The sequence below is a fragment of the Pomacea canaliculata genome, linkage group LG4 (assembly GCF_003073045.1).
Source record: "Pomacea canaliculata isolate SZHN2017 linkage group LG4, ASM307304v1, whole genome shotgun sequence".
NCBI lineage: Eukaryota > Metazoa > Mollusca > Gastropoda > Architaenioglossa > Ampullariidae > Pomacea > Pomacea canaliculata.
Genome location: NC_037593.1, coordinates 33837163 through 33862523, shown reverse-complemented (window position 1 = coordinate 33862523; position 25361 = coordinate 33837163). Strand labels below are relative to the sequence as shown.

The following is a 25361-nucleotide window of genomic DNA, read 5'->3' as shown; positions in this document are numbered from 1 at the left end:
CTAGAGACCTCGATACTCTGGTAAACTGACATTTGTATCACTACGCCCCTCACTACGGCCGCCATCTTAGTTGTATTTGTTTGTAGCATTATCTGGGAACAAAATCCTTGATCATCCTATTATCTGCTTCACGGAGAAACTTTATTACACAAGTTTCTTAACCAGTTTGCTTCACTGTAATGGCCGATACCGATAAATTGAATATAGACAGTATAATTGCAAGGCTATTGGAAGGTAAGTTGACGAGCTCAGAACTAGGGTAGAAGTTCAGATTTATTGTGCAGAAAAGAAGTTGCTCGTTTTAGTTTTGAGGTTTTAAACAAGTACTTCATTATTTATATATGCGCTACATTTGAGCGAAATATGAGACACGTTATCTCACCACATTATACTTAGAAGCCCCTAAACTCGATGTCTCAAATAAAAAATCAACCTGTGATTTGGTTGCAATGTACGATGGAAAATTGGGCTTATTAATGCTGAAGTTTTAGCGTGTTAAAATTAGGCGTGTTGATTTTTTCCTCTGTCCAAGAGAAATAACTGTTATTACATGATCCTGATGTTTATTGTGAGTTGTTAATGTCACGGAAAAGGTGACGTAAATGCTAATCTGAATAGTGAATTTTTAAAATGATTCTAGTGAACCGAAAGGGCTTTATAGTATTTCTCTATTGTCTTTATCATTATATTCTAGAATATGTTCGTGCATATTATAGTATCTTTCAGCATTATTTTGCAGAATTCATTGATGAAAATCATTAACATTCTGTAGCATATTAATTAGGATTGGAGGTAACTTCATCATGTTTGAATATAGACAGTTATTTGGTAACGATATTTTTGGCATGCTGTCATATAATCATTTAACTTTTTAAGCTGATTGCTGTTTCCATCACTGCGGTTTGGTTATATTACAAGATGAAATTCAAAATACATGCTTTTTGATGTAGTGCATAGAACAAATGCATGACTTGAGATCAACTGAAAGTAGTGTTGAGCTGGATGTTTTCACCACACTGATTGGACAAGAGGCACAGTGCAACAGCATTTTATGAGGGCCTAGACTTTGGTTTAACTAATAGATAAATTAAAATATTTGTATGATTTTGTACATTTGTTGATAGTGCTTTTGTGCCTGTTCAGAATGTTATCGGTTTAGTAAATCAAGGTGGGTTTTTTTAGGTCATTAGCAAGAAAAAGATAATACTTTAAAAAACGTGCCACAAGCACAGTGCATCTACATTAAATAACTATGCTTTGTATTCACTTTGTTGCGGGACTTCCTTTTTACTCTTTATTTCAGTGCGAGGTTCCAGACCTGGTAAAAATGTTCAGCTGACAGAATCTGAAATACGTGGACTTTGCCTTAAGTCAAGAGAGATTTTTCTGAGCCAACCAATTCTTTTGGAGCTTGAAGCACCCCTGAAGATCTGCGGTGTGTATTTAAAAATTAGCAATAAAGTACAGTTATTACAGGAGTTCATTCTTACAAGTATTTGATGTATCGTAGAAGAATTTTGTATTATGGGAAACTCGTGAATCTTGAGTGACAGAAGCAGTCAGAAGTTGGAGCTGCAGTATAAATTATTTGATTACTCATTATGTTCATCATCCCCCACCCCCTTTTTTGCTTTTGAATGCTGCTAATACTTCAGTTTTTTTATTATTTCTTTGGTAGGTGACATTCACGGCCAGTATTATGACTTGCTGCGGCTGTTTGAGTATGGTGGCTTCCCCCCAGAGAGCAACTATTTATTTCTTGGAGACTACGTGGATCGTGGCAAGCAGTCACTTGAGACCATCTGCTTGCTGCTAGCCTACAAAATCAAGTATCCAGAAAACTTCTTCTTGTTGCGTGGCAACCATGAATGTGCCAGCATTAACAGAATCTATGGCTTTTATGATGAGTGTAAGTCTTTGTGGCTTAATAGAACATGTTGTTTAATTATGTCTTTCATCTGTATAAATGCTTCATCCTGTAGTATAAAATATTTGTTACTTTTATTACATGACCTCAGAGATCGTAAGGGAACTTAACAGTCTTCACACCCTTGGAAAAATAGTCAGTCAGATTTATTTTTGCCCTATGATCTCAACAAGTCCTAAAGTTGACGAAGTGTTGAATCTGTTTTTGCAAGTCTACTTAAATCAAAATTTCTTCATAATAAGAGGATACCAAGAGGAACCACATAGGTGGGAAAGCGAAGCCGTTCTGACCCAGATGTAGCCGCGGCAACGCCCTCCTATGAGTATCAGCAAAGATGATTCTCTTTAATATTGGTGTTCAAAATGTATGAAAGCATGCGCGTTTGTGTGTGGCCAATGCACAATTGTCAGAACAAAGGTGCTGCACTCCCAGATCTAGTGACGTTTACTCGTGTAAAAGGGGCATGGCCTGACTTCAAGCTCTCACATTCAGTGATCGCTCTTGGTATCCTCTTTGATAAGACTCCTTTTCATGGTTGACCAGTGCAGAAATACTATTTTATCTTTAGATCATAACAATGTACTAGTCTTGCAAGGTCCTTGACACTAGCGCTGGGTCCTTGGAATCCTGTGTACTTTGCATAGTGATAAGTGTAGACAGTAGTTCGAAGCTTGCTATGAATTGTGCAGCAACAAATTTATGATTTACAGGCAAGAGGCGGTACAACATAAAGTTGTGGAAGACATTTACAGATTGCTTCAATTGCTTGCCCATAGCTGCCATCATTGATGAGAAAATATTCTGTTGTCATGGAGGTGAGAATGTATTGTTCATTTGTGGGCTTAGGATCACCCATTTTAAGTGTTTAGCATCTCATCTTGCAAATTTCGCACTAACACTGCAACTGCTTCTGGGTGATGTATTGGTGCAAAAGAGGGACTAAGGTTGTTTGCATCTGTCTCAAGTCAACAATAGTCGTAAAGTTTTGGCTAAGGTCCATAAGTGCATTTTGCTGCCAGAGAAACTGGTACAAAAATACTTTTTAGGCTTTTGATGATATGACCTTGGGCAATGATGTTTATTACATAACCATTTCTGTTCTCCTGCTCCTTCCAGTAGCATTGAGTTTTACAATCTTGATACAGAAGATTACACTTGCATTTGTTGGAGCAATATTATTTTTTCAATTTTATTTGTCAGGAAAGTTGTACCACCAAAAGGTTATTCACAGTGTTGGGTGGGGGTGGAATACTTGGTGAAAACTGGTGATGGCTATTCCTGTGAATAAAGCCATACTCAGGTGCCCCAAAGCAGACTTTATGTTGCTTACTGTAGTGGCAATAAGCGAATGTTTTACCTCTGTGCTAATGGCACGTACAAATGATTTGTGTACTTTTTAATGATAATCCTGTGTGCGAGGATTGTCTGAACTGTTCAGACGTTCAAAGTTTTTTTTCCTATAAAAGTGCGCATCATTAAGGGATTGTCATTTGTTGGTCTTTTAGCTATGTTGATTTTTTTTTTTTCCCCCATTTTCCCTCCACATCATCTCAGGTCTAAGTCCAGATTTGCAGTCCATGGAGCAGATTCGACGTATTATGAGGCCGACAGATGTACCAGATCAAGGTCTCCTTTGTGACCTTCTGTGGTCAGACCCTGACAAGGAGACTATGGGATGGGGTGAGAATGACAGAGGAGTCTCCTTCACTTTTGGTGCAGAAGTAGTCGCCAAGTTCCTGCACAAGCATGACCTTGATCTTATATGCCGTGCTCACCAGGTAATGACTGTTCATTGACTTTCCTTTATTATAATTAAGCCTTTTAGAAACTATTTGTTTTGCATGGAGTATTTTGGAGCATGCTTTTTTTTTTATCCTTTGTGAGCTGTTTGTAATTTTGTCAGTCACGCCTTCCATTTTGACATGGATAAAGGCTACACAGGCTTGCATGACTATTCCCTGGTACTTACACCTTAATATCATGCAATAAATTACCTTCAGTTTTCTGACAGGTAAAGGTTTACGGGCTACAGAGAGGTGGCTTGGCCACAAACTTTGACTTGTATCGTGACATATGTTGTGCCTCAGTGGCTTTGAAGTGGGATGCGATAAAATTGGGAAAGTTACAAGTACAAATAAAGTGAATTATCCAATGTCTTATCTGCAGGTTGTGGAAGATGGCTATGAGTTCTTTGCCAAGCGACAGCTTGTGACATTGTTCTCAGCTCCAAACTATTGTGGGGAGTTTGACAATGCTGGTGCCATGATGTCAGTCGACGAGACACTGATGTGCTCATTTCAGGTCAGTTTGAAACATTAATAAAGCTTGGTAAATATCAGGACTTAGCAGCAATTACTAAATGGGATTGCAGGCTGTAAATTTGCTGGTCTTTGTTTGGCCGTCCCAAACCTCTTTTCTAATGTGTTATTTATTGGAGAGCGCTCCTTCCGATAACTTTCATCCACTAAGACGAAATGTTAATTGATGCTTGTAGCTTATAAATAGGAAATACATTTCTGGTTAACTTCACTCTCTGCTTTAAGATCTAAGCTAGGACACATTATCCAGCAGGAAAGGCAATAGTAGCCATGATTGAACCCAGAATGGCTCGTGTGTACAGTTAAATCTTATAAAAGGTATTGTAGGTAGTGACGGCCAATAAGATAACATTTTTATATAACATTTGATGGTTTTATATATATATTGTATATTGCTATAGAACTTGAAGTGTATAAATAAATAAGTTTTCTCTTTGTAAATTTGCTTGAGTTTTTAAAAAAAAATTTTTATCCCACTCCCACCCAAACTAATAAAGTTATTGGTGGACTGTAAACTGTCATTATTTCCGTTGTTGCATCTTCAGATATTGAAGCCTGCAGATAAGAAAAAGTTTCCCTATGGAGGATTAAACCAGGGTCGGCCTGTTACTCCACCTCGAGGCAATGCAAAAGCAAAAGGAAAGATGTGAAAAAAATGAAACTGTGACATTGGAGAGGTTTTGGAGCTTGGTTTGATGTCAGGATAGTACTTTTGATCAGATGGCGGCCGGTCTTCTGCACTTGATGCTACAGCATTTGCTCTGTGCCCCTGACATAACAATGGCATATGTTACGTCTTTTCAACCAGTACTTTCCTTGTCTGTCTACTTTCACTACTGGGGCAGTTGCTGTTGTGTCGACTTGATTGTCTCACCTGTCATCACTGAGTGGTCCAGGAGCTCTTCTATGTGGTCAGCATGTCCTTGTATATAGTTTGATTAAGCAACAAGCAAAGCAAATTTTCCAGAAGCTGTCAAGTTTATTAAACAGTATGTTGGTGTGAAAGCAGAGATTCATCGTAGAAACCTTGTGAACTGATGGTTCGTACTTTGGCCTTTTCAGAAATATAAACTTCACTGTAGCATAACTCCAAAGTTTTACTGGTTGCGGGGCCACAGCCTGTTATATACTGCACTGAAGATTTGAGAAATTGGCTGGGCTCAATTTTAGCGCTCTGTCCAAAGGAATACTGTGGCATGCTGTGTTTGATGAGATGCATTGTATAATGGACAATTGCAGTGTACCTTAACATTTCACCGCACTGAGTGCACAGAAATTTGGATGGAACTTTTAAAGAAGTGGGCAGAGAAGAGATAATCTAGGTAGGCATGGTGCATTCTGGAGTGGTTAACTTGCATGCTGGTATCTTTCACTATGGTACCAGTGTGGTGTACAGTACATCGCTTAGTTGCCACAGTCTGCACACAGGTGGTTTTTTATGCATGCACTTAAGCTCCCTATTTCATGAGGCAAGCGTCCGTGAACTGCAACCTGTGTCACATGCATACCTAAACACCACACTGCATGCACTGGTTCACACTGAAAACAAGCTTACTTGCAGTCATCATTTTTGTAGGGTCCTGGTACCCCATGTCTACTGTAGCTTTCATTGTGGACTTGTGCTGAGGTCTTCATGGTCCATCATGTAAATAATAGTTGTCTCTACTTGTGTTTCTCTCTCCTCTCCCCACACTCTAGTACAGGCATTAGCATCACAGCTGACATTTTATATCCTGCCGTTCTGTTCCTGGTCAGAGTAGTTAAAATGGTATCTTGGACATGTGTCTGTAGTCATGGTTTCTTTAAATGTTATAAAAATGTGATGGTATCTGAATAGTTTATGTGGGGAGAGGTGGGGGAAAACAGGAGACTTAGCAGTCCTTTGTATGAATGTTGTATGCTGGATGTTAATTGTTATAATAATCTGAACAGTTTTTGTTTTGTGTTATTCTTGTATTTTGTATTTAAAACAAGAGCTCTGGCAAAATTCTTCTGCATTTAAAATTGAAGAAATACAGATAATTTTGTTGATGAGGTGTATGGCAAACGGTGGCTTTGATTGGTATACTATAAAGGGTTTGACAAGATTTCTTGTATGCTGATTGTGCTGTCCTCTACATTAAGATAGAAACCAGTGAAATAACATGTGCATAAAGAAAAATACTTGTTTGCCCTCTGTTTTAAAGCTCATTGGATTTTTTCCCCTCTAAAGAATAAACAGGTAGATTTTGTATTTATGGATTTTGTTTTTTATCAGAAAAAGTGTGTTCGTGTTGGGAGTGATTCATGTTGAACATGTTATGAATGTAGTACTGTCATACATCTTGAGCAAGCAATGCTACATTTTCTTACTTGCTGTGCAAGAGAACTCCATGTTGGAGAGTGAAGTGTTAAAAATAGTGTACTATTGATGATGATCTGTCCACACATTTCTAGCATATTTTAACACTGATATAACCTGGAAAATTTGCATGAGGCTGCATTAGAACGATTATATGTATATACTCTTTGTTTCACCAAGATTGTTAAGCAGAGAATACTGGGTAAGTGTCAAACTCTTGTGAAGTGCAGTTTTCCCCACAACCTTTTTGCAGCCTTAGGCAGATGTTTAGCATCTTCCACTGCACTTTTTCTGTTGACAAAAATCTCCCAACATGGACTTTGTTGTTGGAATGAGGTAGTCTTCTAGTGTTAGCACAAAATGATGATCCGACAGTCTCAGATAGGAGTGATCACCTGTCAGCTTCAAATTTGTTTTGGTCTGTTTGGCCTTCCACTACCCAGAGGTAACCCATTTTAATTTTCTTTATCACTTGTATAACGCAGTTACCAAGGACCTACAGTCTAGACCTGGGCAAAGGCCGGATCCGGCCCGCCTCCTGTCTCTGACTGGCCTGCCCGCCAGTATATATACTATATATACAGTATTGGGTGAAACTGAGTTAACTATATTAGTCCAGCCCTCTAAAACCATCCCAATTTCTCATGCGGCCCCTTGGGAAAATTAATTGCCCACCCCTGGTCTAGACTCAGTATTGTTTGATCAATGATTTGTGATTTTCAACTGATGAAATGTGTATTTTACCCAATTATGGTTGCCATTAGGGAGGCAAAAAGTAGGACAAATTGTTTTAGTTGCAGTTCAACAGTGGCTGCGTGGCATGGTAGTCCGATTAAGTTATCTGTACATCACATGGCAACAGCTCTTAAAAACCTGTGGAAGTTGTGGGCGCTGATGTTTGTACTTAACTCATTTTATGCCTGCTTTGAGAAGCGTGACTTCTCTTACAATGTTAGCACACTAAAGCAGTCTGCTCCCTGACCCCAGTCCTCTGTCAGATCTACTGTGGCATGTAAATGTTAATGCACCCTCCATTACTGTGCCAAACATCCTTGTGGAGTTTGACATTTATTCCAGCTCTGTAGGTTCTGGCCATGCTCCTAATATTTGGAAATACACATTTTTCCTGTCCCAAAAAACCACTAGGCCCAGTAACCCAACAACTTCAGACTGGCTGCTCTTATGTCAGCATGAAAACATTGTTAGGAGTGAGGTTCTGATAGCTGTCAATAATAATGTGAACAGCATCACGACCAAGATAAATCGCACTCTCTGTCTAGACCAATAATGATAAATATCCTGACCCACTGCAGTTTGCCACATGGCTGGACAAGGTGCAGATGATGCTAAGCTGCTTATGCAAGATGCTTTGTACAAATATCCAAAGAAGCCTAGAGCTAATCTCAGGCTTCTCTTTGCTGATTTCTCTTCCATTGTTAACGCTGTGCAGCCTTACTTGTTAGTCTAATTCCAGACTATCTCACCAACTCTCTGGACCCTGTGTTTTTTTAACAAACATGGTGGTGCTCTTCCCAGCTTAGGTATGAGCATGCCTGATGTAGTCATTGGTACAACCCTTGGTGATGCCGTCGAGCTAGTCTTGTCTCTATATAAATATCAAGATGTTATCTGATAACCAGCTTCAATGGGCTTTCAACACTGATATGATCTTCAATAGGAGCCATTACCTCCTGTAGCAACTGAGGTCTTTACTATTATTACTTGGTTCCATCAGTCTTATCACTTTTTTCATCTCTGTTTGACAACATTTTCCCAGGAACAGTTGTCCCCCTTTCACCAAAACCACACAGTGGGACTTGGCAGTCAAGTAATAAGCAGATTCTTAGTAAGGCATCGTATCCTTATTATTCCTAATCATGTGTTGGCATACGAGTTCTCGCTCTTGTTGTCCGACAGAATGAATCGTCACTGCAACTCCTTCATTTCATGTGATAAATGTCACTGCCTGTGATGTGTTAGGCTGAGGTGACCTGATGCACTGTACCAACTGTTGCTGTGCACATATATATAGCAAGAACATTCACTGTAGTCAATGTGTATATGACTATATGCTCTTAGCTGCATATTCACATATAAATCTGTTTACAACTGTAATTGCCCTTGCATTGCAAATTGTGGCATCTCTTAGCCTGCAAATGTTTTCTCGCCTTTGCCATCCACGATCATCAGCTGCCCTGTTTTTGTCTGTGGCTTAGTTGAAAGTATGTATTATGACTTCTTTCCTTGGACTGTTGAACCTGGGTCTGCTGTCCTATGTCCTGTTAAATAAGGCATTTTTGCATCATGATCCTGGAGACCAGTTCCCTTTGTCTCTTGTGTATTTTGTAAAGCTTTGAGCCTGCCTTTGATGTACAAACCTGTTTCTTGTGTTACGCCGCAAACTTGTATTACTGGCAGACGATTTGCAGTTAACTACTAGAACGAGGCTGATGTATGCAAAGTTTCCGGTTTAGTCACATTCATTGTTTAGGCTCGCTGAGACTAACAGCAGAGAACTTTGCAGCCCACCTTTACAGATCCGTTGGTACACCATTTAATGTTGCTGGATATCAGCCTAGTCTTTTTTACATTGATCATGCAAACAGTGGTTACGGTTCGGATTTCTGGTATGCTGGTATTAATTATATGTTCGATCTCTTTATGATTAGCAAAGCTCTGGTTCCTTGTGACTTTAATCAGCAAACTGCAAGTCAGTGATTGTCTTGCCACCACTTCTGAGCCCTTTTGATTGTCTAGTGCAGACCTGGGCAAAGGCCGGCCCGCGGGCCGGATCCGGCCCGCCTCCTTTCTCTGACCGGCCCGCCCGCCAGTATATATACTATGTATACAGTATGGGGTAAGCTGAGTTAACTATATTAGCCCGGCCCTCTAAAACCATCCCAATTTCTCATGCGGCCCCTTGGGAAAATTAATTGCCCACCCCTGGTCTAGTGCATACACCTTATTGAACTTCACCGTTGTTTGGAACTAGTTTAGCAAATAATTAGGACTCACAAAGGCCAGGCACCAATTTAAAAAAAAAATGCTTTAGTAGTATGAACCTCTTAAGACCTTCAGAATTTGCAAAGATGATCCTGCACGGAACAGCGAAGGGAAAAAGAAGAAAGAGTCACAAGAATGGATAGTCCACACCCACAAGTTGACTGATCCTTCATTCAGTATATTTCAGAGAACTGATTTTTCAAGTGCAGTTTGAATCTAAAACATATTTTTGTGAAAGTGTCTAAATGTTTCAAGGAATAGGTGACAAAACTAAGGACTATCTGTATATGAATATGGTGTGTTATTACAAAGACTCAGAAAAAGTTTTTAAAAAGTTTATTTTTACAGAATATTGATGACAATAAGCCGAGACACATTTGGGGGCCTGACAATTTTCTTCAGCCTGCCATCGCAAAATTTTGATGACAAGCCTCATACAGTTAGGCCAACCAAATGTGTATCTGCAGATTTGACTATCCTTTACCCACAGAAAAAAAAATGAATTGCATGAAGTAAAGCTCATTACCCTCTCGTACAATAGATGTCACAGCTTTCAAAAATGCAGTTACTAAAACATCAACCGGCCTCTGTTTTAAACATTATGTTTGTCCAGTAGGTGCTGACAAACTTTTAAGCAAAAAAAAAATATCAGACCTTTGCATAAAATGCAGTTTTTCAGGCATGTGCTCAAGCTCAAAGACATATACCTGCACTTCACATAAATACAAATATGCTGCCATTTACACTGGAATTGGGCCGCTAAAAGTGGCAGATGATAAAACGATGCTGCATATCAGAGTTTTTTCTTATGTAAACTTGTAGAACTGACCAAAAACCCAAGCCATTTTTCCAAAGTGTTTACACTCCATAACAACAGCTAATCTGACAACTGATGTCAAATACTCACACTTAAAAGACTTCACAGATAAGAAAAACTTTTTAAAAAAATGTACAAATGCAATTTTGAGATTGAGGAGGGTGACAATTTATGACAGCTGTAGTAAACACACTACATCATGTGTGTGGCAGCAAACAAAAAATAGCAGCTGAAATTGGAAAATATGGATAGTGCATTATGATTAATACAAGGACTGTAAGAAATAAAAAATATGCAGCGATATGTATATAAATTACTGTTACGTGACTCACTGAATCCTGCTACTAACTTATATATATATTAGCAGTGAAATTTCTTTGATGTAATCAATGAGGACAAAATTTTCCTTTTAACTGCTGTGTTGAAGCCTCCATTCTTTGGAATTGTTATTAGATAGCTTAATATACCAAATGATTTACATCAGCAAGTTTCACACAGATAATGGGACTCTGAGGCTACCCTGTATGTTGTTGAGGCACTGTACGTTTATATTTCATGTGCATAGTTTCAATTAAATGGAGTGGGTGATGGATGGGGAAGAATCTTGTACCTCTGCCATGTGAGGAAGTATTAAATATGATTATTTTCAAATACTCTGTAAGTCATTTTAAAAATCTGAAAAGGACAAGCACTACACATGAATAATTTATGTCATATTGCACTTCACATCATTAAAAATCAGATCCCTCAGGATAATTTTAACTGATCAGAGAGAAAAATACACAATACCTGCTCTGTCACCTGTAAATAGAAATTTCGTGAAAAGTAGTGATTAAATCTGCTTTATGGACAAAAAGCCCTGACACATATTGCTGCCATGGGGTTGAGTGAACAAGCTCATGAAGAGCCCCTGTTATGGATCATGTGTCTGTTCACTTGCAATAAAGAGCCAATGCAATGGCACCACAAACCTCCCATTTCTCCAATGCATGTTTCTCAAAACACTATGCATGCCTGTTTCTGATCCACTCTTTCAAAGCTTTGTACTTTGTGCAGCACTTGAAGCTTTTCACAATTGTCAATAAAATAATGAAGGTAAGATGATTTTTCGTAGAAAGGAAAATATTTATACTGCTCATAAGTAAGCCACCTCTGAAAAATGTTCTGAAGCATGACCTTGTTTTGAAATATAAAAAGACTTTAAAATACCTTGATCAGCAATTTTCTTGGTTGATTTGGCATGTTTGAAATGCATGCTGGCTTCATCAAGAAATGAAATTTAAGCCTCTCAACAAAGGTAAGTTAGTTGGAGTTTTACGCCATGTCAGCAACTGAGGCTATTTCATGGCATCAACAAAGATAAAGTCACCTGTCCAAAACTTACTGACATACAGTTCTTTTGAAAGTTTTAAAGATTAATGAAGAGGGTAAATTGTTTGAAACTGTTCAGCATGTCTCACTTTTCAATAAACGCAATTGTCGGTAAAAAAGTGGATCAAGGAAAAAAGAAACCTTGTGTAACTATAATTAAGGAGTCAATATATATTGCTTCTTGCTTTAAAATTGAAAGTAAACAGCTTAAAACTGGGGTAAAGAACATGGCATGAAATGGCATCTTTATTCTTGTATGGAATGAGATAAGTTTATAAGTCCTCCTTGAGTTCCTTGTAGGGACCTGTTAAATATTCCTTTGGTATTGTGCTGCTGGCATCATCTTTGCGGAAAAAACCTTTTTTTATAAGAAGATCATTTATTTCTTGCTGATTGTATATGGCCAAGTCTATTCGCTGGAAAAAAAAAGGAAAAAAATCTTCAGATGACTCTAACCTTTAAATTTCAATCCATCTAAAAATCAGGCATCTGAATACCAGGCAAAAGATGGATCCAATGAATTAGACTTACTGCAAAAAACAAAAATACATGCGAAGCAAACATAGTCTGAACAAATTCCTTCTGTATGACAAGCCAGAGAAAAGTCAGGCATTAAATTGGGATGGCAAAGTTATTTTTCATAACTTGTATTATACCATATTTTAAATAATTAGTTAAATGAATAAATCCTATATCACATTCAATACTACTCGAAGTAACATTTATTGGTTAAGTAAAATGTTGCACACTTTTCTTATACCAGTCATAAAATCATGACAATCTTTCCACAGAAGATTTATTTGTTACAGTGCAGCATATTTCTAAAGGACAATTTAGTTGTTTTAGTTTATTTTTGGCATACCTCTATCTCTCTCCCATCACCATCTAATAGCAGCAGCTCAGGTGGTGCACCAGGAACTGCTTTGAAGGCAACATTGTGACTGTAAAGGCATTAAGGAGATGATACAACATATACCTCAACATGCATTATCACAACCTGTAATTTGTTTATATTGATCTATGTGAGGTATGTATAAACTAGTTATACTTTGTCTCAGCAATACTTAACATATGATTTCCATAAAAAATATGCAGCGGTGTGGCTATGACTACAGAAATATTAAACTGGATAGTGCAGATTTTACGATCAGGAAAATACAGATTGACAGCAGCATACAATAAAAAATTAATATGCTGTATTATAGATATAAAAAAGTTGTCTAGAACGCAGAAGAAATAAAGATGTTAAAAACTCACGCTGCTCAAGGTGTGAAAGGTATAATTTTTTATATGCCTCAAGGTGTGAAAGATATCTTATGCACTGTCTGTGTTTTTACACTTGGTAAATATCATCTTTATTTAAGCCCTAAGATACCGAGTGAATTAGAGAACATAAAGGATACAACAGAGGGAGATCTCGGTTGATGAACCTCTTGACCTCTGGCAGTCTATTCAAACGTCATCCAGTGCAGCTCTGGGGGTTTAAGAAAAAAGTTAGCTTAATTTGGATTTTGAAAAAAAAAAAAAAGGATTTGTACAGCGCTCTTCCTCACATGAAGGCAAGCTTCCTGTGGGTTTTTTACAAGAGACCAGGGGCAGTGGGGAAACACATCATGTGATGTAGACGTCACAATCAAGTCCGAACAAGCACAACATACACAAACATGCACCAGTTAGCAATAATGGCAATGACAATTTCAATGACCATTCTTTATTTACGAGAGGTAAAATAAGCAAGAAAATGCTTTTTTTCCATTTAGCCCTCGCCCTTTACAGGGAAGGAAATTAGCTACATAATTGAAGGAATTCAGAATTATAGAATAAATTGTAATAAAAATAAAGGAAGGTGGGTATGTACAAAAGAGGTGGTTAAGGAAAAAAATATGTATATATATTTACAAGGTTTCCTGGAGTTGGGAGGAATCTCTAGAGGCCACATCTATATGTCTTGAATAAAGCAATAAAGAACATGAAGAAACTCAGAGAAAGAAGTGTAGGGGAGAAAGTTATAGCAAGTCCAGATCGGAAGGCATATTCCGACTAAGCTGTGCAAACCATTCCAACTGGCACAGGAAAAAAGAAAGAGTGACAGCCGAAGGTCTCTAATCTGATATATGGAAAAGAAAGAAAACCGGCGTGGACCAAGTTAAGTGACTTGCAAGGCTGGTATGGCAGCACAAGTCCAGACAGACATGCAAGGCCATCGATAACATGATAGCAAAGCATGCTGATCTTGAATTCGATACAAGCACAAACTGGCAGCCTGTGGAGATTGTGCAGAAACTGTGTGGCATGGCCAGCCTTCTGCTTATGAAATACAATGTGGACAGCATTGTTCTGAGCTCTCTGGAGCTTGTTGAGCAGGCGGACAGGAAGATATACGAACAGAGAGCTACAGTAGTCGAGTCTAGAAAACATAAATACTGACATAAGCTGCTTGATGGAGGCAGCAGTGAGATTCTGATCCTGTGCAGTTCAAGAAAGATGGATTTGCAAACTGAGGTGATATGATTCTTGAAGGACAATAATGTATCGAAAAGAACTCAAAGATTTCTGACACTGGGAGAAATGATGTACAATGAAAGATTAATTCCATAAGAATTAATAATAATAATAAATGCAAAATTTGTAAAGCGTATGTTCACACTCTAAGGAGTATATGCTCTTAGTGCTTAAGAACAAGAATGAAATATGGACAGCAAAAGAGGGTCACGAAAACAAATAACATATGAACTATAAAAGAATCAGCAGCCGTACTAAACGAAGAATAAAATCAAATACAGAAAACACAAAGAGGAACCAAATAAGAACAAGAGTTGAGAGTAACATGATATTGCAAAATGAAGGCTGTGACAAAGGACTAGCATTATGGGAAAGGTTGTTGGGAGTAATGTTTACAGAAGAGGTGTGTGTTCAATGCACATGTAAAGGATTCAATAGTGGATTCAATTAGCAATGGAACTTTTTTTTTTTAGTTGTTGTATTTGGATGGAACTGTGTCTGTGAAAGGGAGCAACATTAATGACTGTTTCTGATGGCAAATGATGCTGTGCTGGTGCAATCTAGGGTATACCGACCGAGGTAATAAAGGGAAGAATTTTGCCCTGTGTAATGATGGAGGAAACAGTAGGACCTGCCGCAGATATCAGGCAAGATACTAACAGAGAGATCATACATCAACATTTCACTTTCTTTAATTCAAAATTTAGTTCATCTAAAATGTCGCTTAATCGATGTAACACTGGATACACTTCGCCAGCTAGCTTATACCCTTGCCACGCACTTCAACGACAAGCCTTCTTTCGCACTTAATTTAAGGTGTAATCGTTTTATTTGCGTTCTCTTCTTCTTATTATTAAAGCTAACAGTAACCAATACTCGGTCATTTATTTAATGAATTATTCACACGATTATTGTCAGGATATTGACAAACAGCTGTTCTCTAAGTTTCTTTGTTCATCACTCGCCAAGAATAAAGACAGACGATAAGTACCTCCACTCTAGCGCTCATAACATCTCGCCCAAACGATGCCGACACTGTAGCGATGGTCACGGACAGCAGCCAGCAGCATGCCATCCTTGCAGTCGCCCCCATGGTGCGAGGAGTGAGACGTGGCCAGCGAAATCACAAACCGTGACCAGCAGCCGTCACGTAGCGCGACTGGTGTGGCGCCTCACGCGCGGAGTGGGAATGCAACCATTTCGGGATCCCGCGTGCTGCACGAGATGGAGAAACGAACAGTTGGCGTCGTAGGATTTGGACACTTGGGTAACTCAGGCGATGATACAGAAATAAATGCTGCCACAACTGTGCCAAAGGCCTCCAGTCACCAGCCATTACAACTATGGCGGCGCACGAGGCGTAGTTATGGAAACCTCGTGCCTCACCCTTACCCTCAACACTGACCAAACCCTTGAGAAAAATAAATAATCCATAATAATAAGCGGCACTTACTTATTATATCACGTCGACCATTGGTGTCATGCACACCAACAGTAGATTGTACTTTCCGTACTCTGTGTTTGCGCGAGCGACTGTTCGCCACAGCACGCAGGTGTTTTCGTGTGAAGGGTAGGACCATGTGTATGTCTTATGTTTTATTTAATTGGATGTAATTTAATTCCCTATTTGTGCAGCAACAGAAAACAATTTTAGTCTCACATAAGTCTAGCTGGCACTTCAAATTTTGATAAAGCACCATAAATGTTTCATTTCACATTACATTTGTCAAATAAAACTATATTCCAGGCCAGTACCTAGTGGACCAAATACAAAAGCAGCCAAATTTAGAACTTGCCTTTGTGTGGAACCGAAACATCAGTGCCTTGTTTGGCAAAGTGGAGCCAGACAACATTTTGACAAATCTCCTTGACTTCAAAGATTTGTAAGTATGTATTGTGCACAGCGAAGCTAAAGGTGTCAATGAGTCACTGTTACTTTTATTGGTTAAATGTCCCATCATGGCTGTATGGCCAGTGGACTGTAGTGGTTTATAATGTTAGTGGCAGGGCACATGGAATTAAGAATCCAATGAAACCTTGCTGCAGATGGAATATTAATAGACAGTTTTACAGGACTGGCCTGTGAGCTTTACACCTTCGGCTTCAAAGTCAAAGATATTGACCGCACAACTGCAGAATCTCCCTACTACACTTTGTTGGTTTTCACAGAAATTTGTAAAGATAGAACATGCAAAAATAGAACAAGACATTAAATGACAGGAACATGTTCTGTGCACAGATACATTCATTGGATGAAATAGCAAGGCAATAACTTTGTGGCTGGTTTAAATATATGGGAAGATTCAGGTTTCAGCTGTAAACATCATAATGCCCTAATTTTTCTTTTAAACCAAGCGGAAACTTGCAGTATACTTCAGAGAAATGACAGAAGAATGCACAAAAGCTGAGTTGTTTATTTTGTTTCAGTGGCCCTGATCTAATTGTTGAAGTGGCTCACCCAAGTGTAACACATGAATATGGAGCAGCCTTTTTGGCTGCAGCTGACTTTATGGTCAGTAGTTTTGTTCAATACATCTTCGGCAATTCTGCAGTCTATTAGTATGAGAGGTAATTTTTTACCTATAGCAATTCTATGGCCAACCTTCTTTATGCTTCCTGTAGGTTTTTGATAAGTAATTGTCAGCCATTCTCTTTTGTCCTAAGCCCATCGCTATTGCTTATCTTGTTTTTGTAGTTTATGGCCAGTGTCTCTCCTCAGAGTTTAGCTGATAAGGAGTATTTAGCACATAGTTTATATGGTAGTTCTCAGTATATACAAAAGTTGGGATGGTTCTGCATTCATTTAGCTGTGGTAACATTGTGGCTGGTCACTTTGATGTAAGCTATCATCACATTCCTGCAAAATCATGTTGTTATTTTCCATTCCTAGTCTGTCTTTGCACAGGTTCATGTTGGTCAGTATTTCCTCCTCCCCACCTCCCCTTATAACAAGGAGAAGAACTGCAGCTTTTTCTAATACTCAAAAATGAAATGTGTAATTATTTTTGACAGTGAAGGAGTTATGAGGTGGGAATTAAAGTAGGTGTTCTCAGTTCATATCATATACTTGGTTTTATGTCTTCAAATATGATAAACTGGTTTTCTACAGAAAATGAATTTTATGGTAAAAAGGATGTTACCTTATCCATAAACACCCTGACAGTTCTTTAATACATGTGTAATAAATTTCAGATTGGTTCACCAACTGCCATGGCAGCTCAGGAGACTGAAGCTGCTTTGAGACAGGCTGCACAAGTCCATGGCCTCTATGTCCCAAGTGGAGCCTTTTGGGGAGGTGAAGATATCAAGAAAATGGCAGATAGAGGAACTCTGCAGGTTTGTAGGAGCATTTTTAGAGTGTGTGTGTGTTTTTAATTTTAAAATGTCTTTGTTTATTGTTTTGCTCATTTATTAGAATGAATAGAACTATGATGTCTAGACTTGCCTAAGATTTGTAGGTGATGTCAATACAGTTTGATCTGAAGGTGGTGTCAATACAGTTTGAGCTATACATGGTGTTTGTACAGTTTGAGTTATAGGTGGTAAAAGGCTAAATGTGTACGTTGAGATGGGGCATACATTACAAGAATTAGTACTGACCGCTAGCCTTGTAAAAGCAAGAAGTTTGCATTCTTTTCAAATGCATGACAAAATACTTTGAGTCCAAATGCTATGATCAGGCCATTTTTTCTTACTCTTATGAAGGACATAAGAATGGTGTGCCTTTTGAGAAGTTGTCTTAAAAGACTTAAATACACTGCATACGATTGAAACTCAGAATTATTGAGCATGAAAGAGCATGATGAACATAAGTAACCTCTTGTTCACCTGCATGGACTTCACACTGACTAGCTGTCAGTTCATATTCATGCAGTGATACACACTATCAAACACATACACTACCAAGGGTTTTAACCCTGGTCCCTGACAGGTTGGATGGAATGAAAAACTACAACTTCATGGGGATTTAGCACTATGATGGTAAGGGGTACTTGGAGCTGTGATGTTACATTGGTTAGAATCAGGTTCGTTATCATGCTTATTATACTTTACACATCACATAATGATAAAACTTCAAGCTGTTTTTGGTGACATTCAGGTAATGATGACCTGATTGTGGTTTGTTACAGGCTTTGAAGGTGACTATGAAGAAACACCCAACCAGCTTTAAGCTGGAAGGAGAGTTGGCTGAGCTGAATAAGTCTGTGATGGATAACCCAGTTATTTTGTACGAAGGTTGGAAATTTACTTTATGATACTGCCAAACCTTTGAAGTAGGACACCCTTCATTCAGCTAAAATCTATCCCCACACAACAGGTGTTCCCTTGTCAGATGTTCCCACATGACAGGTGTTCACTTTTCAGATGTTCCACCTGATTCCTTGTCACAGTTTCCTCATGGCAAGTGTCCCCTTGTCAGATGTTCCACACAGTAGGTGTAACCTTGCCAGAGATTCCACACATTAGGTGCTCCCTTGTCAGAAGTTCCACCTGATAGGTTTACACTTGTCTGAGGTTCCCTGGCATTTCCTTGTCAGAGGTTCCCACACTTCTGAAACCAGAAGATAACAGACATTCTCAAGACAAAAGGTATGAGAGGGAGAGTACAAGCAGAATGGAGTTGAATCCAGCAGACCTGCCTAGAAGTGCACATGCTGTTAATGAGCACCATTTCAAACAGACATCCATACATCCCTTGACTGCAACTATCTGATTAGCAGTTATACTGGTCTAATAGTGTTGGAGGTGCTGGGGGAAGACTGTTCAAGAGATACAGATTCTTTTATTGCTTGCTACTTAGGCCTTGTCTTGAATGGCAGTGAGCAGCTTATATGAAGCAAACTGTTTTCCTTCATGCTTGTATAGAATAACCTGTCCTTTATGTTTACCAACCAGTTTTTCCTTTTGTCTGTCTCAGTTTCTACAAGCTGTCTCTAATATTTTTCTAGTCAGACTTGCTCTAGGAAAAGGTCATTACTTTTTCATTGTAGTGCTCTAGGGTTATGATTGAATTTCATCTTATTGTTCCGTATACATGTATGTACTTCAACTCTGTCTTAAGTAGTGCTAGAATGGGCATGCCACGAAATCCATGATTTGAGCCCTAATGTGTATGAATGTATGAATTATTGATTAAAAAATCTTGGAAGGATCTCTTTACCACTGCATGTTCAATATATATATAAGCGCTCACACAAACCTACTTTGTTTTGTCAGTTAGTGAAATATTCATTATGATATGGCCACATAGATTATGTTCTATGACTGATTACTGATGTGTCTTAGTCTACTTTCCACATATATAGCCATGCAAATAACACAGATTGTAGCATTGTCGACAAAAGCATTGTTGTAACATGATCTCTGAAGAATGTCTCTTCTGACAGGTAGTGTAAGAGGGTTGTGTCCGTTAGCTCCTAACAATGTCAATACCATGGCAACGGCAGCCATAGCTGCTCACAACTTGGGTTTTGATCATGTTCAGGGCTGTCTCGTCTCTGACCCCAGGTATGGCACGGTGCATGTGTGTGTGTGCGAGAGAATGATGCTTTATTTAATATTCAAACAAAACATTAATCTTATGGCTGTATTAAATGGATGTCAATGAAGTGGTATCACAGTTAGGCATTTATTTCATGTTGTATGCTTGCATGAACAACATTTCCTAATGTTATGTTCAAGCACATAAAGCACTCCTTTCGGTAGCTGTTCTGCACTAGCATTTGCCTACTGTACAAATATCAGCTATTATTATTCATAACATTATTTTATTACTATTTTTACGTTCAGTTTTCACCATAAAATGTAATAGCATTTTTTAAACCTACGTTTAGGCCCATAAATTTCTATATTAATTTTTTTAGTCTATTTTTTTTATTTTTTTAATTTCCACAGTTTGGTAGACTGGCACATTGTAGAGGTTGAGGCTTGGGGACCAGGGGACATGAAGTCAGGTAAAGCATTTCGCACCCACACTGTCAGGCACAATCCTGCAGCCACAGGAGCAGTGACAGGCAGTGCCACATATGAGTCCTTCCTGTCCAGCCTACTGGGTAAGCTGCCCCTGCCCTCTACTGCCCCTGACTCTAGCCTAAGGTAGAACAAATACTCAGTGGCTGAGCAAGACTCTCTAAACTGTAAAGAGGTAAAATGAAGATTAAAAATCCTAGCACTGTCCATGTTTTCTGGGTAGTGTCTCTTCACAGAATACAGCAGTGAACTGTTTCAGTTTATGACATTGTACTAGACTGAGGCGACCTAAGGTCACCAACTGTAGTGGCAGGGAATGTGTGTGTGAGAGAGAGTAAAAAAAAAATTTCAACGTGCATATGTATGAATACAAGTACTATCTGAAATTGCCCTTCTGGATAAAGAAAGTGGCATTGTATGATATCCTGGCGTGTGCAAGATCATCTTGCTTTTGAGTCTATTGCAAAATATTCTTATGATTTTGAACAAAATTCGATTTAAAAAAAAAAGTGTTATTAAGATATGAAAATGAAATTCCACTGTTGACAAAGATTAAAATGACTATGTATCTAATGGAGCTATACATTAATGCGTCTAGTCTGTGAGTTGAAAATTAGTGCTAGCTATAATTATAGTTTTGCTTAGTGGTGTTGAGTGTAATGTGTATAAGCTTGTAGAACATTTAATCACCTGACTAGAGAAGTGTGATGGTATATACACTTGACATACTGAGGGCAGATTGAGGGTGTGGCAGACTTACTGAAGTCCAGAGTAAGTTATTAAATACATTTTGCAACATACCTCTACTTGTGAACTGAACTTTCCTGTTTCTTTTCCTGGAGAACAGATTTTTTTTTTATTTTGTAAAATGAACAGTACTGTACAATTTATGTAAAAACTGCATGACAGCTTTTTGCCAAGTGTTTTGGCCTTGACACAGTGTGAACACACCTGTCCTTTGCTGCAGGTGCTCATAGCAAAGGTCCAGGAGTCCATCTTTGCTGACCCCTGATCTCAGCAGGATTTATTCCTTGGTGATGGTTCGTGTGAGAAGACGACTAAGAATGTTGAATGTGAAATTCAAGAAAGCTGTTGACATGTATTCTTAGCATGAATCAGCATTATTTAGAAATTATGAAAAGCCTAACCACATTTCTCACTATTTTATCCTTTGATACTATTTAGAAAAAAATATTCAGAACTGAATACACTATGAATACCAACTTTGATCTGTGTGTTCACTGGAATCTAACAGGAATTAATAAGAATCAAACAATAGTAATGTTTATATTAACATTTCAGCATAGGGATCTTTTACATGATCATTACACAGCACATGTATGACACAGAGCTCTTGAGTTCACTGCTGCCTAAAAGCACAAAGCAAGAAACACATTGTATAGCAGCATGTGCCATATGGTGCATACATGGGTACAGCATACATATAGTTGAACCTACGAATTATTGACCAACACAGGATCCCTCTCGATAGACCAGATCATTAACTGTTTGATGTACGCAGGGCGTTTGCATATGATTCAGCTTGGGTGTTGTCCCCTTCTCTCTTCCCCAGCTATTTGAGAACATGGATGTGACCAGGAGCTAAACGTCCATTCATCGGTTACAGGTAGTTATCGTTCCTGCATAGAAGCACACAGTCTTCCATGTAAACTCGCAAAACACCCTCGTGATGTGCCATTCCAAGTCTGCCTGGCAGTTCCCCGTCATGGTCATTCTTAGAGACGCTGAGATGGACAAGGCTATAAATCATCTGTGTCCAAGCTCCACACAATAGGATTTGGACAAAGCGTTGACCTCTCCTGGCACCAAACAACTGGCCGCAATTCATGTCTCATGACATCCAGGAAACTATGTAGATAGTGAAGGATATGTACCTCTAAAGTACTGCATAATAACAAGAAATCAGAATCACGGCAAGATGGAAGCACTTTCCTACTAAACAAACAACAACAAATGGTGGATACGTGAAAGGCGGCCTGGCAGGTGGTGCTGGGCGCTTTCCTGTCTTACCGAGAGGTTTGCGTGGTGGGGTCACTTACAAGCAGTGGAAAGCTTTCCTGTAAAACACATTGTAACACATTTTTCTCTAACACCGCTTTTCGCAGACAAAAACAAGCAAAAGGCTCTCAACAAAACAGCTGCAGACCATCCTTATGCTCTACTCAGTGCGTACAGCCTGGGGAACTGCATGGCTGACTGACATACTAGTGTCTCTGTGGGTGATCACTACTTGTACTGTAGGCACCCCAGTGCTAGTTCTGGGGAGGACACACACGCTAGTTCCTACTGACATAATGGTGTTGATGTCATGCACACAGACGACAGCAACGTTCACGCTAACAGAGGTTAACCGCTTGCTAGGTGGGGATGCGAGGCTTCATGTGTGTGTATGTTGTGGGGGAGGCTACACGTGTGTGTTTGTGCTGTAACTTGTCTGTGTGTGTGTGTAGCATGTTTCTGTGGCACTCATGCCCGCCGCACGTGCTGCTATCATTTTGTTTTGTTTTGTTTTTTATCTTCTTGTGTACAATTGCTGACCGATATTACAAATCATGCAGGCAGTGAAACACAGCATGCAATCAGAGCAAAGACAGATTGTAGTTTTTGTGGACTGTAGCCCTGCCATCCATCCAAAAGGTGGAGCAGAAAAAGGACATCCTCAGGGTCAAGATAGTGCTGACATTGTGCATGTCGACATTTTCCCTCCCTCCACTGCTGTTTTAAACATGAAGATCAGTCACAACTGGTACCTCCAAGCTGGAGGCATTTTTAACGAGAGCAAATGTGAGTGAAAACGCTGCAGCCAGTCGTACAAAAGTACAAGAAGAGTACAAGCGCAGAAGCAATTATCTCAGGCGGCGGCCATGAATTTCCCTGGTGGTGACAACCTGCGGCAGATGTGGCAACTCTAGACACCCTCGGGCGCCTGCAACTGCAACTTTAGTCGCACGAGTGCTGATTGTTTGAGCAGCTTGTAGATTGTTGGTATGAAAATGTCTTTTTTTAACTAGTAATGTCGGTGGATGCTCTATGGCGGCGCCCTCGTACACTTCCATTTAGAATCCGATCTGCTTCAAAGCAGACCTCACAGAAATGTAGGCAGCACGAAATGACCTGAACTAATATGTGAAATGTGAGGCCGACATTCACAGCATCGAGTTGCTTTAGGAACTGCTAGCCTTATATGCTAGAGCCATCTTGGAGGAGGAACAGTGTGATGTCAGAGAAGAGCCTAAGAGGCATAAGCATGCAGGTGAGTAACGAAAAGCAGCCATGTGTGACATGGGTCATAGTTCACTGACGTGATCATTTCATAGGGTACTTACTCCTCATTATATCCGCACTTTATCTTGAACGACCGTTATTCCTATGTACACCTCTACCTTTCAAGTACCACCCAACCCGGTCTTGGTTATCCTGACAGCGTCGGGTGGTCACCCAGTGACCCGCAACTCCACGTGACTGGGTGGCATCACCACCTCGCCCTCTCACTGCAGGCCCGCAGCCAATGATGACAAATGACTGATGAAGCGTGTTCAAGACACTGTCGGCGGGTGTTGGGCAGGTGTACTGTAGTGTTTGTACTTGGGTAGGTAGCCTCACACCCGTCTTTAGCCCCCCGAGGTACAGGGCGTGTGGGGCCCTCGACGCCACGGTTGTAGTTGGGATCCTCCCTCTCTACAGCTTCTCCTAACCTTGTGACACGGCTGTGTGATCGGATCTTCGGTCGCGCGCATCACCACTCACTCCGTGTTTCATGTTTTTTACTGAGTGACATGCGCACTGCATCGTCCGTGGCATCTACATCTAGTGCACATCGACACACCAAGCGACCCCGGCAGCTGCTTGGTGGGACGACAGCTTCATCTGCGGACCACAGGATGTGGGGGAGCCTTCAGGCGTCTTATAATCTACATTTCATGTGACCTGTCGGTGGGAACACCACTTCACACGTGTGAACACACACACACAGCTGGTGGCAACCTTGCACCCACGTAGAGAAGTAGTTCTGTAAACACCCGGGCCCGGGGGGCCACCCATAAGTGCTACAAAGTGAGGAACATCGGGGCTGAGCAGCACCGAGGGGAGCGACACCTCAACAGGACATTCGCGGGCATAAACAACAACGAAGTCGGTGTGACAGGTTCTCAAGAAATTGTTGTTAGAGACAATATCACGATGTACTCGCTACTAAAGGGTGCTTTGTAATGTACACCGAAAAACCAAAGCAGGCAGGAGACTGATGTCTTTACCGCCTGACGTCTGTCTTTGTTATTTCGGTTTTCGTCTTCATCTTCATCGCCTCATCTGCTATCAGATCTTGCAACTGACAGTTGTTGACATTTTCACAGCCACGCCCGTATAACACAAACCTTGTCGCAGACACACGTGCTGTTGTTTTGTCTTGGCGTTGCTGAAGCCTGCTCTCTCCTCAGACAGGTTCTGTAGCTGGTGCAGCAAATCCATCTTGCATGCTGGGAGCAAGAAAGCTGGTCACGTGACTGTTGTTATGTGGACTGGCACAACAACACACGAGAGGCGATGGTCAAGAGGACACCGTTCGATCATTGCTGACTAAACTATTTCTAGCCTCTTAGTCGGATGTCAAAGATTGATGACATGCCATAGCACCAGCGACAAAGCCATCATTCTGTCAGGACAAGATTCCTTTTCACACTAATTACTGATATAACGGATCGCCCCCTCCTCCCGACACACACTACTGATCCAGTGACCTCAGGATGATGCCAAAACAGCCTCAGGGAGGTTTCCCAAATTGGAGATGTCCGAGAGAACCTTTACTCGGCTTCAAATGAACAATGCTCACACATCTTGAGCTACTTGTGTCTGCTACAGCTCTCTGCCACTACCTGACTATGGTAGTAGTTGTCAGAAGCTTCTACTCAGGGCTACACAACTTCACATTCTTACTGCATTCCTGTGCCTGCTACATCTTTTGTAGAACAACACTCAGCGCGTGGATTACTCGGCAGGTGGTGTCAGCAGGACACAGTTCCAAAGGTCTTGGCAGTCGCAGGATTCCCCCCCCCCCCAACAACAAAAACCCTCCAAGTAAATAAACAACTTGTT

At 40.0% G+C, this 25361-nt stretch overlaps 3 protein-coding genes across 3 annotated transcripts; 2 read left to right on the top strand and 1 right to left on the bottom strand.

Moving 5' to 3' along the window:
* The first annotated feature begins 23 nt into the window (after nt 1–23).
* Nucleotides 24–6478, top strand: LOC112562256 (serine/threonine-protein phosphatase alpha-2 isoform). The gene is made up of 7 exons (XM_025235367.1): nt 24–234; nt 1304–1435; nt 1679–1909; nt 2638–2742; nt 3482–3705; nt 4094–4228; nt 4791–6478. The coding sequence occupies exons 1-7, from the start codon at nt 180–182 to the stop codon at nt 4893–4895; spliced, it is 987 nt and encodes a 328-aa protein (XP_025091152.1). The 5' UTR covers nt 24–179; the 3' UTR covers nt 4896–6478.
* A 3432-nt stretch (nt 6479–9910) lies between these two features.
* LOC112562161 (selenoprotein M-like) lies at nt 9911–15412 on the bottom strand. Its single transcript, XM_025235225.1, has 4 exons — nt 15271–15412; nt 13181–13251; nt 12640–12718; nt 9911–12193 (listed from the first exon to the last, which is right to left on the bottom strand). Exons 1-4 carry the CDS (start codon nt 15370–15372, stop codon nt 12050–12052), a joined length of 396 nt encoding a protein of 131 aa, XP_025091010.1. The 5' UTR covers nt 15373–15412; the 3' UTR covers nt 9911–12049.
* Nucleotides 15413–15424: 12 nt separating this feature from the next.
* Nucleotides 15425–21475, top strand: LOC112562160 (putative L-aspartate dehydrogenase). The gene is made up of 8 exons (XM_025235224.1): nt 15425–15546; nt 16027–16162; nt 16707–16791; nt 17472–17615; nt 18410–18515; nt 19667–19787; nt 20175–20332; nt 21217–21475. Exons 1-8 carry the CDS (start codon nt 15504–15506, stop codon nt 21252–21254), a joined length of 831 nt encoding a protein of 276 aa, XP_025091009.1. The 5' UTR covers nt 15425–15503; the 3' UTR covers nt 21255–21475.
* The last annotated feature ends 3886 nt before the right edge of the window (nt 21476–25361 follow it).